Consider the following 14030-nt stretch of genomic DNA (forward strand, 5'->3'; position numbering starts at 1 on the left):
AGAATGAGGCAATTAGACTATGCTCCACATCAGGATTTCATCCTTAGTCTCTTATGCTACAGTAAGAAATGTAATTTTTGAAATATTTCCTGTTATTCCACAGATATTGATGAGTGTAAAGTCATGCCAAGTCTATGTAGGCATGGCCAATGTATCAACACCATGGGCTCTTTCAGATGCTTTTGTAAAGTTGGCTACACCACTGATATTAGTGGTACTTCTTGTGTGGGTAAGTTTTACCAACGACTTCAAATTCATTCTTTTTGGTTGACTTGAAAACAGCCTTATAGCCTTCCTTGTTGCTCCATTACATAAGTGAACGAACACTTTGCAGTACAAAATGGGGAAACTTCTGGCCACACAGCCCTAAGTAGCAATTTCCCCCTTTAAGCTGTGGAACAGTAACAACTGGTTTACAAATGAGCTGCAAGTGTGTGACGCAGGGGTTGCTATCGCCGTCTAAGCAGACCAATCCCACTCCATATCAGACCCATATCTGGGAGTTAGGAAAGGAAGCAGAGGTCATATTGGCGCTATCCTGAAATATAGTAATATTACGGATGTTAGGAGAAAGATTCACCCATTTTGTGCAATTATTGACTGAATGTGTATCCCATCTTTACACCAAATAGCGTTCAAGGTGGCTCTTAGCACACACCTGTTTTTCTTTTCAATATTTACCATATGAGGGGGGAATAGTCATTTCTTTGTATCTTTAGATATTATCACCAGCAAGAAACTGAATTACTAATAGTTCATTATCCTACTTAGATCTTGATGAATGCTCCCAGTCTCCCAAACCATGCAACTTTATCTGCAAGAACAGTGAAGGAAGTTACCAGTGTTCTTGCCCGCGTGGCTATATTTTGCAAGAAGATGGAAAAACCTGTAGAGGTTAGTAGCTGAGTGCTTTGATGGGTTCCTTTTATTCGTTAATGCCTTCTTGTGTAATACTTGAATTTTTGGCAGTGAATTGGGTGTGGGGTCCCAGTCTGGACTGGGAGTACATTCCCCACTGCTCCTTTTCCTTTTGAATAAAAGTGGCCTGCTAGACCAAGGCTTTTGCTTGTTTTTTGTATAAAAAAAGGTATAGTTTGACCCAGTATGTTCAATTGTATATTGCAAGAGCCTTTACTTCTGCTGCAGGCAGAGAAGGCTTGGGCAGTATTCCCTAGAAGGAACAGAGGCACAAAACAGGTGTATCTGAGACTGACTAAAACAGAGGTAGGGTCTTGACAAGTTGGGTAAAGGCAGTCAGCTCTGCTTTGCTTCTTAATTATAGAATTATACTTCAGCCGTTCAAGCCAAGCATGGGGTAAGCATGTAAAAGAGCCTTGTAACTAAGAGGAAATCATAATTTTCCTGACTATTATATACATAATTTGTTAGTAAATAACTATTCTGCTTTCATTTTGAACATAATACATTTTACTTCTTTTTCACTTTTAGATCTTGATGAATGTCAAACTAAGCAGCACAACTGCCAGTTCCTTTGTGTCAATACCTTGGGAGGGTTCACATGTAAATGTCCACCAGGTTTCACACAACATCATACGGCTTGTATTGGTAAGTTCAATTGAAACATTGAATTTTCGTTCATAAAAACAAGTCACATTAATTGCCTGATTTTTTTATCTGATCTGTGTAGAATTATTATTTTTTAAACAACAACAACCCAACTGTATAAAGATATTTGTCATCACTGCACTACTTAGAAGTTCAAGGGGGGGATGTAGATAAAGAAAAATGTCAGAAGAAATGAAAAAAGCACTTACTGAGGATTTTTATGCAGTTGCTGAATATTACAATGTAAATGTAACCACACAGAGACAAAGGAGTAAAGCATTATTAAAAGCTGACTTAAAGTTACAGTTGCTTATAACTACATTCAAAAGTATTTTTTATTGGCATATCAAAAGCCCATAATCTTCTTTGACCTTTAGCACACACCTTGCGGATTTAAATCAAAGTTAATGATGTGGAATGAAATATTTTCAAAAGAGAACCCCCTATTTAGTTTGCATCTGGCAGTAGCACTGTGGGTGCAGATAATTCCCACAATCTATCATATTCCGAACCCCTAGTCAACACCATGTGCTATGTTGATAGCTATAGAAATGTGCAAGTTTCAAGCATGTATATATCCATTGCCATATACTTCTATATTTGTATTAGATCTCTTTTTTCAATCTGATTCATAAGAATGAATAACTTTTTAGATAACAATGAATGTGGATCACAGCCTTCACTTTGTGGATCAAAAGGAATCTGCCAGAATACTCCTGGAAGTTTCACCTGTGAATGCCAGAGAGGTTTCTCCCTAGACTCAACTGGATTAAACTGTGATGGTAAAATCTGAACATTGAAAGTTATTTGTAGATGATATATTTGCAGCAGGTGTAAGATCATAGTCCTATTTACATAATATTACATACTGAGCTTATACTACAAATTCATAAAGAGCATAGACAGGTTTATTATGGGACTTCATTGCAACACAACATTCAAAATCTGAATGCTTTAGCTTAGGCAGCTAGTTGAGTCTAATGAGACAGCAGCATAAGTATTCCATTAGTTATACCTTTTGCTCTATTAGTTCTAAGTAGCTGGGTGAATATTTCTAAGCAAACATTTTTAAGCAATTCTTTGAAGCAAGAATTTTAAAGCAATCACTGTTTGCCACTGTCGTGTTTTCAGTAATGATTAAATCTCACTATTAGATGTATGCACCAGATCTCAGATTCTGGGTTGGGTCCAAAGAACCTGAGTTAAATGCTTTCAGTTATTGGCTCTTTTCAGTTAACTTCTGTACAAGCACTGGCGGAAGGCTTTGTATAATCAGGTATCTGGGATTGCATTGCAGTGTGTGTATCGCAAAAAGTTCCCCATTGGAAAGCAAGATTTGATTTGTTAATCAAGGCTTGAGGATTTAAAGTAGTTTTACAGTGGGGAACTGTTCCCATTCCAGCCATTAGTGCTTGCTATGCACACATGTAAGAGATTTAAATCATACCTAGTTAAAAATTTGGAAGTGGGGGCAGCAGATAGGAAGCAGACTTGCATAAACAGAAGAACATATCTGGATTTCAGTGCACTTTTCTCACACAAAGCTCTTCCACTAAGTTGCTAACAGCCCTTCTCGAAGCAGAAGAGGTTTCTTGTTCATGGAAGGGCACTTTCAGATCCAAGCCTCTAAATGCAATTCAGAATTTGAAGGGCCTTTTGCAGCTAAGTGGAACACAGGAGATATTATTTTACCCTGTGCTACTTAGAATGCAGCTGGATTACTGTGCCCTGTTCTGGTCACAACATTTTAAGAAAGGTAAGAACAAACTAGAGATGTCTCAAAGGACAATGAAGGTGGTAAATACTTTAAACACTTAAGGAAATTATGAAGGCAGTGAGCATATCTAATGTAAGAAAAGAAGAATGAAATGTTCAAATATCCATTAAAATGTCATAGACCGTTTACCAAGGCAACTTAATGAGAAGCAATCAGTTTTCGTTGTATCAGTAAACACCTCCTAGCTGCAAGAATAAGTCAATAAGACATTGGAACTTTAGCAGCTTTGTGACTGTATAATAAATGATATATTGGAACAGGTATCCTTTAAAACCCAGGGGGCTCTATTTCTTGGAGAAGATTGGGAATCTTCCCAGGGAGGGTGTAAAGGGTTGATCAAAAGGGTTACTACCAACTCCAATTTTCTATGAAGAAATTTTGTTAAGGCGCAATCCTATTGCATAGTTGCTTAAAAATAAGTCCCACTGAGTTGATGGAACTTGTAAGGTAAGTGTGTATAGAATTGCAACTCTCCCTTTTCTTCTTATATCTACCACATTATTTCTTTACAGATGTGGACGAGTGTGAAGGAAACCACAGGTGTCAACATGGCTGCCAAAACATTCTTGGTGGCTACAGATGTGGCTGCCCACAAGGATATGTTCAGCATTATCAGTGGAATCAATGTGTGGGTAAGAAAACAAAACTTCACAAGCAGATCATTCCAAAATCTCAAATTCAACATTTCAGTTTCCAAAACTCTGACGAAGAAACTAAACAGCAGGGCAGCAGGGTGGCACTAATGAGGCATAGATTATAGGATTTCAGCCAGCTAATGGAAACAGCTCTGTGTTGCCAAAGGACACCTTTAGCTATAGTCTGCATTCAAGGAACTATGCATTTGTAGGTGCTGAGGGAGAGCAAAACAATAATTATGGTGGGAAGAGTCAAAGAAAGCACAATAGATGGGGTTTGCCCTCTCACACTGCTGGTGAGATATTTACCCCACTACCGTACTGAAGTATGTTTTATCTTGTAGTTATTTAAAACGACAAGAGCACTTTCCTGTTCCAATCTTTAAAATCTGAAATTGAGAACCTGTTTATATTACTGTTTTACTACTATTGTCCTGCTAATAAATTCTGTATACCTTAAAAAAAATAAAAAATGTTGTCATTTGTCCAACAGATGAAAATGAATGCTCAAATCCTAGTATTTGTGGTTCAGCTTCATGCTACAACACTCTTGGAAGCTACAAATGTGCCTGCCCCTCTGGATTTTCCTTTGATCAGTTCTCAGCTGCGTGCCATGATGTAAACGAATGTTCATCCACTAAGAACCCCTGCAATTACGGTTGCTCCAACACAGAAGGCGGTTATCTTTGTGGTTGCCCACCTGGATATTACAGAGTTGGGCAAGGGTGAGTAGTTGCTGGTGATTCCCACAAGCCAGCATCTTTGTTTTATTATAATGCTAATCTTCTAGAAGGCCCAGGTAGCCCAAATTGTTAGCAAACGTGTTCTAGTTATCTAGTATTTTATCAACGCACTATTTCTGATTGATTATATGAGAACAAGAAGCATAATTTTCACACTTTCCTTTCTGAAGTGGCTGGGAGATTAGGACAGCCTTTAGACAGTCAGCAATAAGAGACACTACAGGGCAACTGAGATCTTCTGCTCCTTTACAAAGACACAGGCCTAGGTGTCCAGCTACATCACTCCCAACAAGTCTTAAAATCCAGATACTTCTTGCCAGTTGGGGCAAAGCTACAACACCAGCTTCCCAGCAGGTTGTTTAGTGATGCTCACTGGGATGAAGAAGGCAACGCAGCAGAGAGGTCAGCGGAGTGCAAATGCACTGGTAGGAGTGTTGGATTGGTTCCACAATCCTTACCTCTTCTGGTAAGCAGCAATAGTCCACCTGGTCCATCCCACCAGCAAGCAGCTTTTTCTTAAATCTTAATGCTGATTCCTGCCAGGGACCTTCTAGCAATTCTGCCAACCAGTTATAAAGTCAACTGGCTCCATTCTGCTTTTCTTATCAAACTTGTCTTAGCACCCACCAAGGCCTGTCCACCATCAAGCCCCATATTAGACAATATTAAAAGTGTGGCTACTCTCTTCACTTTATACAACAGAACAGTTTGTAGTACTTTTGATATCCTGGATAGAGTCTGTTTTCTTCCTCAGTGAACTAACGTGGACTAGCCAAGGATTAAATGCATTGTGCCCAAACCTAGAGATAATATTTTCTCTTCTGCCACTGCCAGAAGATTGCTGCAGAAATAGCCAGGTATAATACTGCAAAGATGCCCTGCGTCTCACCTCAGAGTAACTCATGTTCACCTTTCTTCAAAGACCGCTTGTTTATGTTCAAAACAAACAAAATTTTAAGAATGTTTTCAGTACTATATGGTTTGCCACGATTCCATACTGAGGACGTGGAAGTGGAAACCTGATGGTTTAGATTTTCAAGTATTAAAATTGCTATATTCTTCCCACAGGCACTGTGTCTCAGGTATGGGGTTTAATAAAGGCCAGTATCTGCCCTTAGATGGGGATGAAGAGAATGCTTTGTCTCCTGAAGCATGTTATGAGTGTAAGATTAATGGCTACTCCAAAAAAGACAGCAGGAAGAAAAGAAGTCTCAATCAAACTGAGCTGAATGAGGTAAGCAAGAACTGTAGAGTTAAACTAGTTTGCACTTTCTGTTCCTAAACTACCATATTTTTCGCCCTATAGGACGCACCGGCCCATAGGACGCACCTAGTTTTCAGGGGGGGGGGGGAATCAAGGGAAAAAATATGATTTCCCCCCCGCAGCTCTGGGAGTAGTGGACAGGCTGCACGCAGCCTGTGCGCTACTCCAAGACCTTCTCCCTGCTTTTGCGGGAGGTGGCGGAATTCCCCCACCTCCCGCAAAAGCCCGCAGGAGTCACGCGGGGCTTTTTTTTCGACCAGGAGGGAGAACGGACTGACTCTGCCAGTCAGTCCCTTCTCCCTCCTTGGGGAAAAGCCCCCAAGAGTGGCGCGCTCTTTAAGGGGTGTGCGGCTCCTGCGGGCTGTTCTAGGAGGTGGGGGAATCCCCCCCCCTCGTAGAAAAGCCAGCCAAAGCCGCGGAGCCACTTTAAAGAGCGTGCGGCTTTTGCGGGAGGTGGGGGAATTCCCCCATCTCCCGCAAAAGCCCAAAGGAGGGTTGGAGAGTAGTGGGAAGGCGTCGCGCACCTTCCTGCTGCCCCCCCCATCCTCTGGGGCTGGCAATGGGGGAAGTACTGCTTTCCCCACCGCCAGCCTCGAAGCCGGGTTGGAGAGTAGCGGCAAGGCGTCGCGCGCCTTCCTGCTGCCCCCCATCCTCTGGGGCTGGCAATGGGGGAAGCGCTGCTTTCCCCCACCGCCAGCCTCAAAGAGCAGACTCTCCTGGCTTCAGCGGAAGCAACGCGAAGCCTCCGGAGCGCAGGCTTCGGAGGCTTCGCGTTGCTATCGCTGAAGCCAAGGATTCTGCATTCGCCCCATAAGAGGCACACACATTTCCCCTTCATTTTTGGAGGGGGAAAAGTGCGTCTTATAGGGCGAAAAATACGGTAAGTTGAATAGATTTGGCCAATTGAGGTAGCTAGCTTTTTCCTGTCAAACTGGGGGAAGGGTTGGAATTTCTTGGTTACCCTATCCGAGGGCGGCCCCACTTTTCACACCAAGTGAGCCGCAAGAGTACTTTGACACAGAATCCATGAGCTGTACACTGCTTTGGCGTGCACAGGGTGAGCCCCAGTGCTGTCTTCTCACGGGTGGCTAAAAAAAGCACCAGGCTTTGGGAAGGAGGCGTGAGGCTCTGACCGGGGCCTAGAGCCATCCTGCCTCCTTCCCAAAGCTGGGCCAGCACTAAGTAGGCCTATGGAAGGAAATGGGAGCAATCAAAGACCCTCCTTCCCAAATCCCAGCACCACACTTAACCTGGCTTTGGGAAGGCAGCACAAGGGCTGGGCAGGGGGTGTCAAATGTTTCTGAGGGCAGCATGCAGCCCTTGGGCTCCATACTGGACCACCCTCTCCTATTCCGTCAAGTGCTGCGATAGAACGTTCATGAACATTTCTTAGGCTCTACCACATTGTATAGCTTTACTCAAACTAATCTCTGTACTGCACAGATGCTCATATTTGTATTTGTCTGTAAAGGTCACCCCTAGCTGTAACTGTGGCAAACGTCCCAATTTTAAAGCCAGCCTCTTGAAATGCAGCTTCCTGGTATAAGCCAGCGCCTGCCTATTTGACATGCAATAACCAGACGGGGGTAAAAACATAAGAAGAGCCTGGTGGATCTGGCCAATGCCCACCTAGACCAGCGTCCTGTTCTCACAGTAGCCAACCAAACACTTGTGGGAAACCTGCAAACAGGAGCTGAGCACAAAGGTACTCTGCCCTTCTGCTGTTTCCAGCAACTGGGCCATTGAAAGCCTTGTCCTTCATGAAAACCCCTTTTCTAGCCACTTTCTCCATGCCATGCATAATTTTATAAACTTCTGTCATGACACCTCTTCCTTGCCTTTTCTCTTAACAAAAGCCCCAAATGTTATAACGTACCCTCACAGAGGAGCTGCTCCCTTGATTCTTTTGGTTGCCCTGTTCTGAACCTTTTCCAATTCCACACCATCCTTTTTTGTGGTATGGCAACCAGAATTGTACACAGAATTCCAAATGCACCAGAGATTTGTGTAATGGCATTACAATACAGTGGTGCCTCGCAAGACGAACGCCTCGCAAAACGAAAAACTCACAAGACGAAAGAGTTTTCCGTTTTTGAGTCGTTCCGCAAGACGAATTTCCCTATGGGCTTGCTTCGCAAGAAGAAAGCCCATAGGGAAATCTCCGGGGACCTCTTTTAAATACTGGCGGTGGGGAGCAAAGACTTTCGCCCACCGCCGGCCTTCAGAAGAGGTCCTGGACCTCTTCTGAAGGCCAGCGGGGGGCAAAAGTCTTTGCTCCCCCCCGCCTGCCTTCCCGGGACAGCTGAGACTTCTCCGCTGTCCCGGGGCGATTTTAAAATGCTGGCGGGCGGCAGCGAACCCTTGGCTGCCGCCCGCTAGCATTTTAAAATCGCCCCGGGACAGCGGAGGCTTCGCTGCCGCCCGCCAGCATTTTAACATCGCCCCGGGACAGCGGAGAAGTCTCCGCTGTCCCGAGGGCTTTTAAAATGCTGGCGGTCGGCAGCAAAGCCCTCCTGTCCCCGGAGCTTGCGGGGGGGGGGGAGGTGGGGAGAAGGGCTTTTCTTCCCACCGCCAGCCTTCAGAACAGCCTTCTGAAGGCTGGCGGTGGGAAGAAAAGCCCTCCCCCCCCCAGCCTTCAGAAGAGGTCGGGGGACAGACTGTCCCCAGACCTGGTCTGAAGGCGGTTTCCATAGGATCGCATTGATTGATTTTCAATGCATTCCTATGGGAAACCGTGCTTCGCAAGACGAAAAACTCGCAAGAAGAAAAAACTTGCGGAACGAATTAATTTCGTCTTGCGAGGCACCACTGTATCAGTTTTCTGTTTTCACTGGGCAGCAAAATCGCAAATGCAGTTCAATCACTCAGTTCAGAGAGGTCCTGTGAGGTCTCTTTGCAATCTCCTTCTGTTGTAACAACCCTGAACAATTTAGTGTGATCAGCAAACTTGGCAAATTGGACCAATTAACAGCTGTAAGAACGGTATAAACAAGACAGATCATGGGGTTTGCCTATACTTTCATTGTCACTTCTCGTTTATAGATCAGTTTGGAAAGTTTGGACATTGACCACCCGTTGAAGATGAGATTCAATGTGTCTGGGCTCAGCAATAAAGAACACATCCTAGATCTCATTCCTGCAATTCAGCCCCTGACAAACCACATCCGCTATCTGATTTCCTTTGGTAATCATAATAACATCTTCCGGATACACCAGAAGGACGGGCTGAGTTACCTTCAGATTGCCAAGAAAAAGGCAATCGCCGGCACTTACGCACTGGAAATTGCTAGCGTCCCTCTCTACAAAAAGAATGAGCTAAAGAAACTGGAAGAAAGCAATGAGGACAACTACCTCCTAGGAGAGCTTGGAGAAGCTCTTAAAATGAGGCTCTGGATTGAACTCTACTAAAACCTCCACTCCTTCGCTCCACTTCATGAATGATTCACTTCCATTCATGCACTTATACATCTGAACATACTTCGCTTTCTGAAAGCTTTAAAGAGAGACAATGACTTTTTCAAAAGTACCAAAAATTACCAAGGACAGAAATCTCTGAGTCCTTCCATCCTGTCCAAGACTGCAGAATGGCCCTTTGACTTTACCGTGGCCAAAGCTTTTGACTACAATGCCAATCATGGTTACTGTAACTTCCATCTAACCTCAGTTTAAAGTATACTGGTGCTCAAGAGGTCAGCATATGGCACAAAATGTGAGCTACTTTTTTCCTATTAGCAGTCTAGCACGTTGGGTATTTTGCTATAGTTCCTAAATTAAAAAATAGAGATTTTATTTATTTTTAATGCAGTAATATATGAGAATTTAGCAAACTACGTTAACACACAAAAAAGGAAAACACACCTGTTTTTCCTTGAGATTTTATGAATTTGAACTATTACAGGTAAGAGGTTCTTCTTTTCAAAAAAGAGAAACCAAGAGATTCCGCCCCCCCCCCCAAAAAAGTGTCCTTTCACTATTGTGCCAGTCATCCCACAAAGCATAAAGGCAGTTCTTTAAAATATCATGAAGGCGAATGAGCACTGTATTACATTTCCGGAGGGTCAAAACATCCTTCCCCCTCCAAGTAGGGTATTTAAGCCATGCCTTATCATCAGTGACTGTGATCAGAATTACAGAAACCATAAGCTTCAATACTAATGCTTATGTTACTGCCCTGAGGACTAGATTCCATTTCAGAAATTCCTAATAATGGAAGGTGGCACTCAACCACTGTAGCAAAATACCTGGACTGCTTGTGGTACCAATTGCAGGCCAAACCGTACTGTATTTTCTCCTGATAACCTCAATGTCACACAACACCTCATTCACCACAAACTCAAGGTGCTCTCCATACTTGCATTACCGTGGGCAGCTGAAAACAAACCTTATATTCTTAGAAGGGAACACCTGATGCCTCATTCTGTATGGTGCTGGCTTGGATTAATGCTGAAATAAATACGACTGAGCTGCTTCAGGGCTGCCATATGTGTACACTATTCATGCTGCACAGAAAAAAAGAAAGAAAAAATGCATATTTGAAACCAATTAAGAGTTTTCATTAATACTGTAGTTATACACAATATGCCTCATTTTATCATAGCCTATTTTATAAGAATTACTTTTGTACAACAAGTTGGCATTTAGTTTACTTTTAGTATTTTTTTAAAAAATGTTGTGCCATTATGTTTTAATAAGTGTATGTCACCATGGTGCTAACAAACGACAGCTGGTACCTGTAATATGCAATGTAAAAGGACCTCACATCTGAAACAACCCAAAGCACATGCCAAATCTGGGTTTTTTCCAGGCATCTACCTGTGCTGACCAAAGATTAGCAACACGTTACACACACTGTTTGCATTCACTTTGTATTTTCTTTATGGAAGTAAGAAAACATTGTAAATTACAATTTTTGTTTTGAGAAAAGGGGGTATTGTTTTGTAAGCCTTTGTACTAATACAACACCACCTTTCCTGCAATAAAACCTATTTTCTGGTAACTGCCTTGCTTTGTCCAGGCATTTGGAGAAAAATGCCTACTAACTGAAGGGAAATAATGAAAGTACCCAGATCTTTCCTCATCACCCAAAGTATTTCTGACCTACTAAAAAAAATCAGCAGCTTTTCCCGCAATTCGCACCTTTAGTGGGGCTGTGGGAAATGTCTCTGGTGCTGTAATTTAAAAAGCTAATGTTCAATAGTTTTGAATATTGCATTTGAAGAATTACATTTCTCCCTTGTATATCTGTATACCGCTGCTGCATCACACCACAGGCCCATTGATTCCAACATCCTATTCTCACAGTGATCAGCCAAACACCATTGGGAAGCCCACAAGCCAGCAGGAGGCAGACCACAAAAGACAGGAGGCTGTGCTTGAGAACATTTGAGTCAACGTGTTACTTCATCATCAGTTCTGCTCTTTCCAGAGGAAAAGAGAGCCTTCTATTCTTTTACAAAGCCGTTCCTACCTAGGCTTCTTTTCCTACCATGACATCATAGAGTACACCCACTGAAATTAATGGACACAATCGGCCAAGTTCCATCAAATTCAATGAGAATACCCTTCAGTACAGTGGTACCTCGGGTTACATATGCTTTGGGTTACAGACTCTGCTAACCCAGAAATAGTACCCTGGGTTAAGAACTTTGCTTCAGGATGATAACAGAAATCATGCTCTGGTGGCGTGGTGGCAGCAGGAGGCCCCATTAGTGCTGCTTCAGGTTAAGAACAGTTTCAGGTTAAGAATGGACCTCCAGAACGAATTAAGTACTTAACCCGAGGTACCACTGTACAACTCACTTGGCTACAGTCCCATTTTGTTAGTTTAATTCCCTGTTTCAGCCAATTCTCCTGCCCTTTGCTGGTCATTATTAGGTAGTCAGTCCATGATTCAGCAAGACCTTCTCTCCTGTGCTGAATAGCTTAGAGCAGGGGTCAGCAAACTATGGCCCCTGGGCCGGATCAGGCCTGCCTGGGTCCTAGATGCAGCCCGCCTGGCCATTTAAGAACCCACTGCGAAGCCAAGACTCCCAGCGATGGCGATGGGAGGAAGAGGCCAAGCGGCAAAGGCTCTGCCAATCAAACACCACACTTCGTTTACTTCAGCAGCGTTTGATTAGCAAGAGCCACCGCCACTCGGCCTCTTCCTCCCGCCGCCATTGCAGCCCTGGTGCTCCTGTAGGCCTTTTTCTCCGTGGAGCAATTGTGGGTCTTTCTGTGTGTGTGTGTGTGTGTGTGTGTGTGTGTGTGTGTGTGTGTGTTGGGGGGTGGCGGGAGGATGAGCAGTGTGGTAGTGGGTAAGCTTGTCTGTTGAGCCTTCCCCACCCTGCTTTAATGCACACTATTTTATTTTATTTTATTACGCCTGCCCTTCCCCCGCCCCATTCTTCCCAGTGTGTATAGGAATTCGTTCATTTCCCCCCTCCCCCAATATAGTCCGGCCCACCACAAGGTCTGAGGGACAGTGGACTGGCTCCCTGCTGAAAACTTTTGCTGACCCCTGGCTTAGAGGCACAATTTTAACTAGGTCCCCAGTGTGGAGGGACGATTTAATCCACCATTACTCAATGCTGCAGTCTCAGTCCTGACTGGAGCCTGCCATACTGCAGCTGTTGAAAACAAGCTCACATCTCATCAGATTATCTAACATAAAGTGTAGTTTGGCCCTGAGAATTCAGAAGGGTTTACAGATTGAGGGCATATCTCCCAAACAGATGAATGCACCAGCACCTCTGTAAGCACTGACTCCACCTTCATTGCAAACAAATTACAACAGAAAAGCAGTTTTCCTTCCACACAAAAAATCCACTTAGCCAATATTCACAAAAAAACAGTAAAGAGTCTTGTGGCATCTTAAAGACAAATGAAAACAGCTAACCCCTTGGAAATTGTCACAAAACAGTTGGTAAAATAAATACCGCTTCATGTTTTAAGCAAGTTCTCCTTCCTTAGTCTGCCATCTCCTTTATGACTTAACTAGGACTCAGCCTAGAAGTAATAATAATAAAAAAAAAACAACCACCTAGACCTGTCACAGAATATGGAAACTATCTCTGAGCAGTCTCTTTGTTATATCAGACAAATTATGGCAAAGTATGGAAAACAATAAACATAGATAGGCGGTGCTGGGGGGAAATGAAACTTTCTATTATGGACCGACTGGCCACAACCAAAATGATGTTGTTCCGAAGTTATTATTTTTATTCCAAACCCTACCAGTGTGGATCCCACCAGCCCACATGTCCAATTGGTAAAGAAAAATTAATACATTTGTATTTCAATCAAATAGAACACACATTTTAAAAATCCCTGCTGTATCAGCACCCAACTGTTGGAGGATGGGGACTTCCAAACTTAAACAGCTGTCAACTAAGCAATATGATAGACCTAATGTCTGGTAATGAGGGAATCCAATGGAATAAGCTGGAGAATGTGGAAATAGACAGTATTCTTATGAAAGTAATACCTCTTTTAAAAGATAAACTAAATTTCCTACACAGATTCAAAAACCCATTTACTTACACAACTTTTGAAATTTGGACAATATGGGCAAATCTCTTTGTCCCAGGCACATCACTCATAATGCCAATACAGTTTTACCCAATCCTTACAAATACAGTGGTGCCTCGCAAGACGAAATTAATTCGTTCCACGAGTTTTTTCGTCTTGCGATTTTTTTCGTATTGCGAAGCATGGTTTCGGGAAAATTTTGGAAAAGCTTCAAAATAATAATAATAATAATAATAAATTTTATTTATATCCCGCCCTCCCCAGCCGAAGCTGGGCTCAGGGCGGCTAACAACAATCAAATAACCAAATAGTTGAATAATCACACATTCTAAAATATTTCATTATAAAAATTAATTAAAATCAAATTGATGGCAACCAAAATACTGTGCAGGTTGCCAGAGGAGGGAGTCAGGCTGCGCCCTGACCAAAGGCCTGGTGGAACAACTCTGTCTTGCAGGCCCTGCGGAAAGATGTCAGGTCCCGCAGGGCCCTAGTCTCTTGTGACAGAGCATTCCACCAGATTGGAGCTGCAGCCG

General features: G+C 43.1%; 1 protein-coding gene across 1 annotated transcript in view; it reads left to right on the plus strand.

Moving 5' to 3' along the window:
- Nucleotides 1–10981, plus strand: part of FBN2 (fibrillin 2) — a 149320-nt gene extending 138339 nt beyond the window's left edge. Inside the window, exons 58-65 of the mRNA XM_028749285.2 lie at nucleotides 104–229; nucleotides 772–894; nucleotides 1450–1566; nucleotides 2220–2348; nucleotides 3856–3975; nucleotides 4472–4703; nucleotides 5790–5955; nucleotides 9028–10981. Coding sequence (XP_028605118.2) covers nucleotides 104–229; nucleotides 772–894; nucleotides 1450–1566; nucleotides 2220–2348; nucleotides 3856–3975; nucleotides 4472–4703; nucleotides 5790–5955; nucleotides 9028–9393 — 1379 coding nt within the window. The 3' untranslated portion in view covers nucleotides 9394–10981. The remainder of the gene's footprint in view (nucleotides 1–103; nucleotides 230–771; nucleotides 895–1449; nucleotides 1567–2219; nucleotides 2349–3855; nucleotides 3976–4471; nucleotides 4704–5789; nucleotides 5956–9027) is intronic.
- Nucleotides 10982–14030: the final 3049 nt, after the last annotated feature.

Source organism: Podarcis muralis, chromosome 11 (assembly GCF_964188315.1).
Source record: "Podarcis muralis chromosome 11, rPodMur119.hap1.1, whole genome shotgun sequence".
In the NCBI taxonomy this organism is placed as follows: Eukaryota; Metazoa; Chordata; class Lepidosauria; order Squamata; family Lacertidae; genus Podarcis; species Podarcis muralis.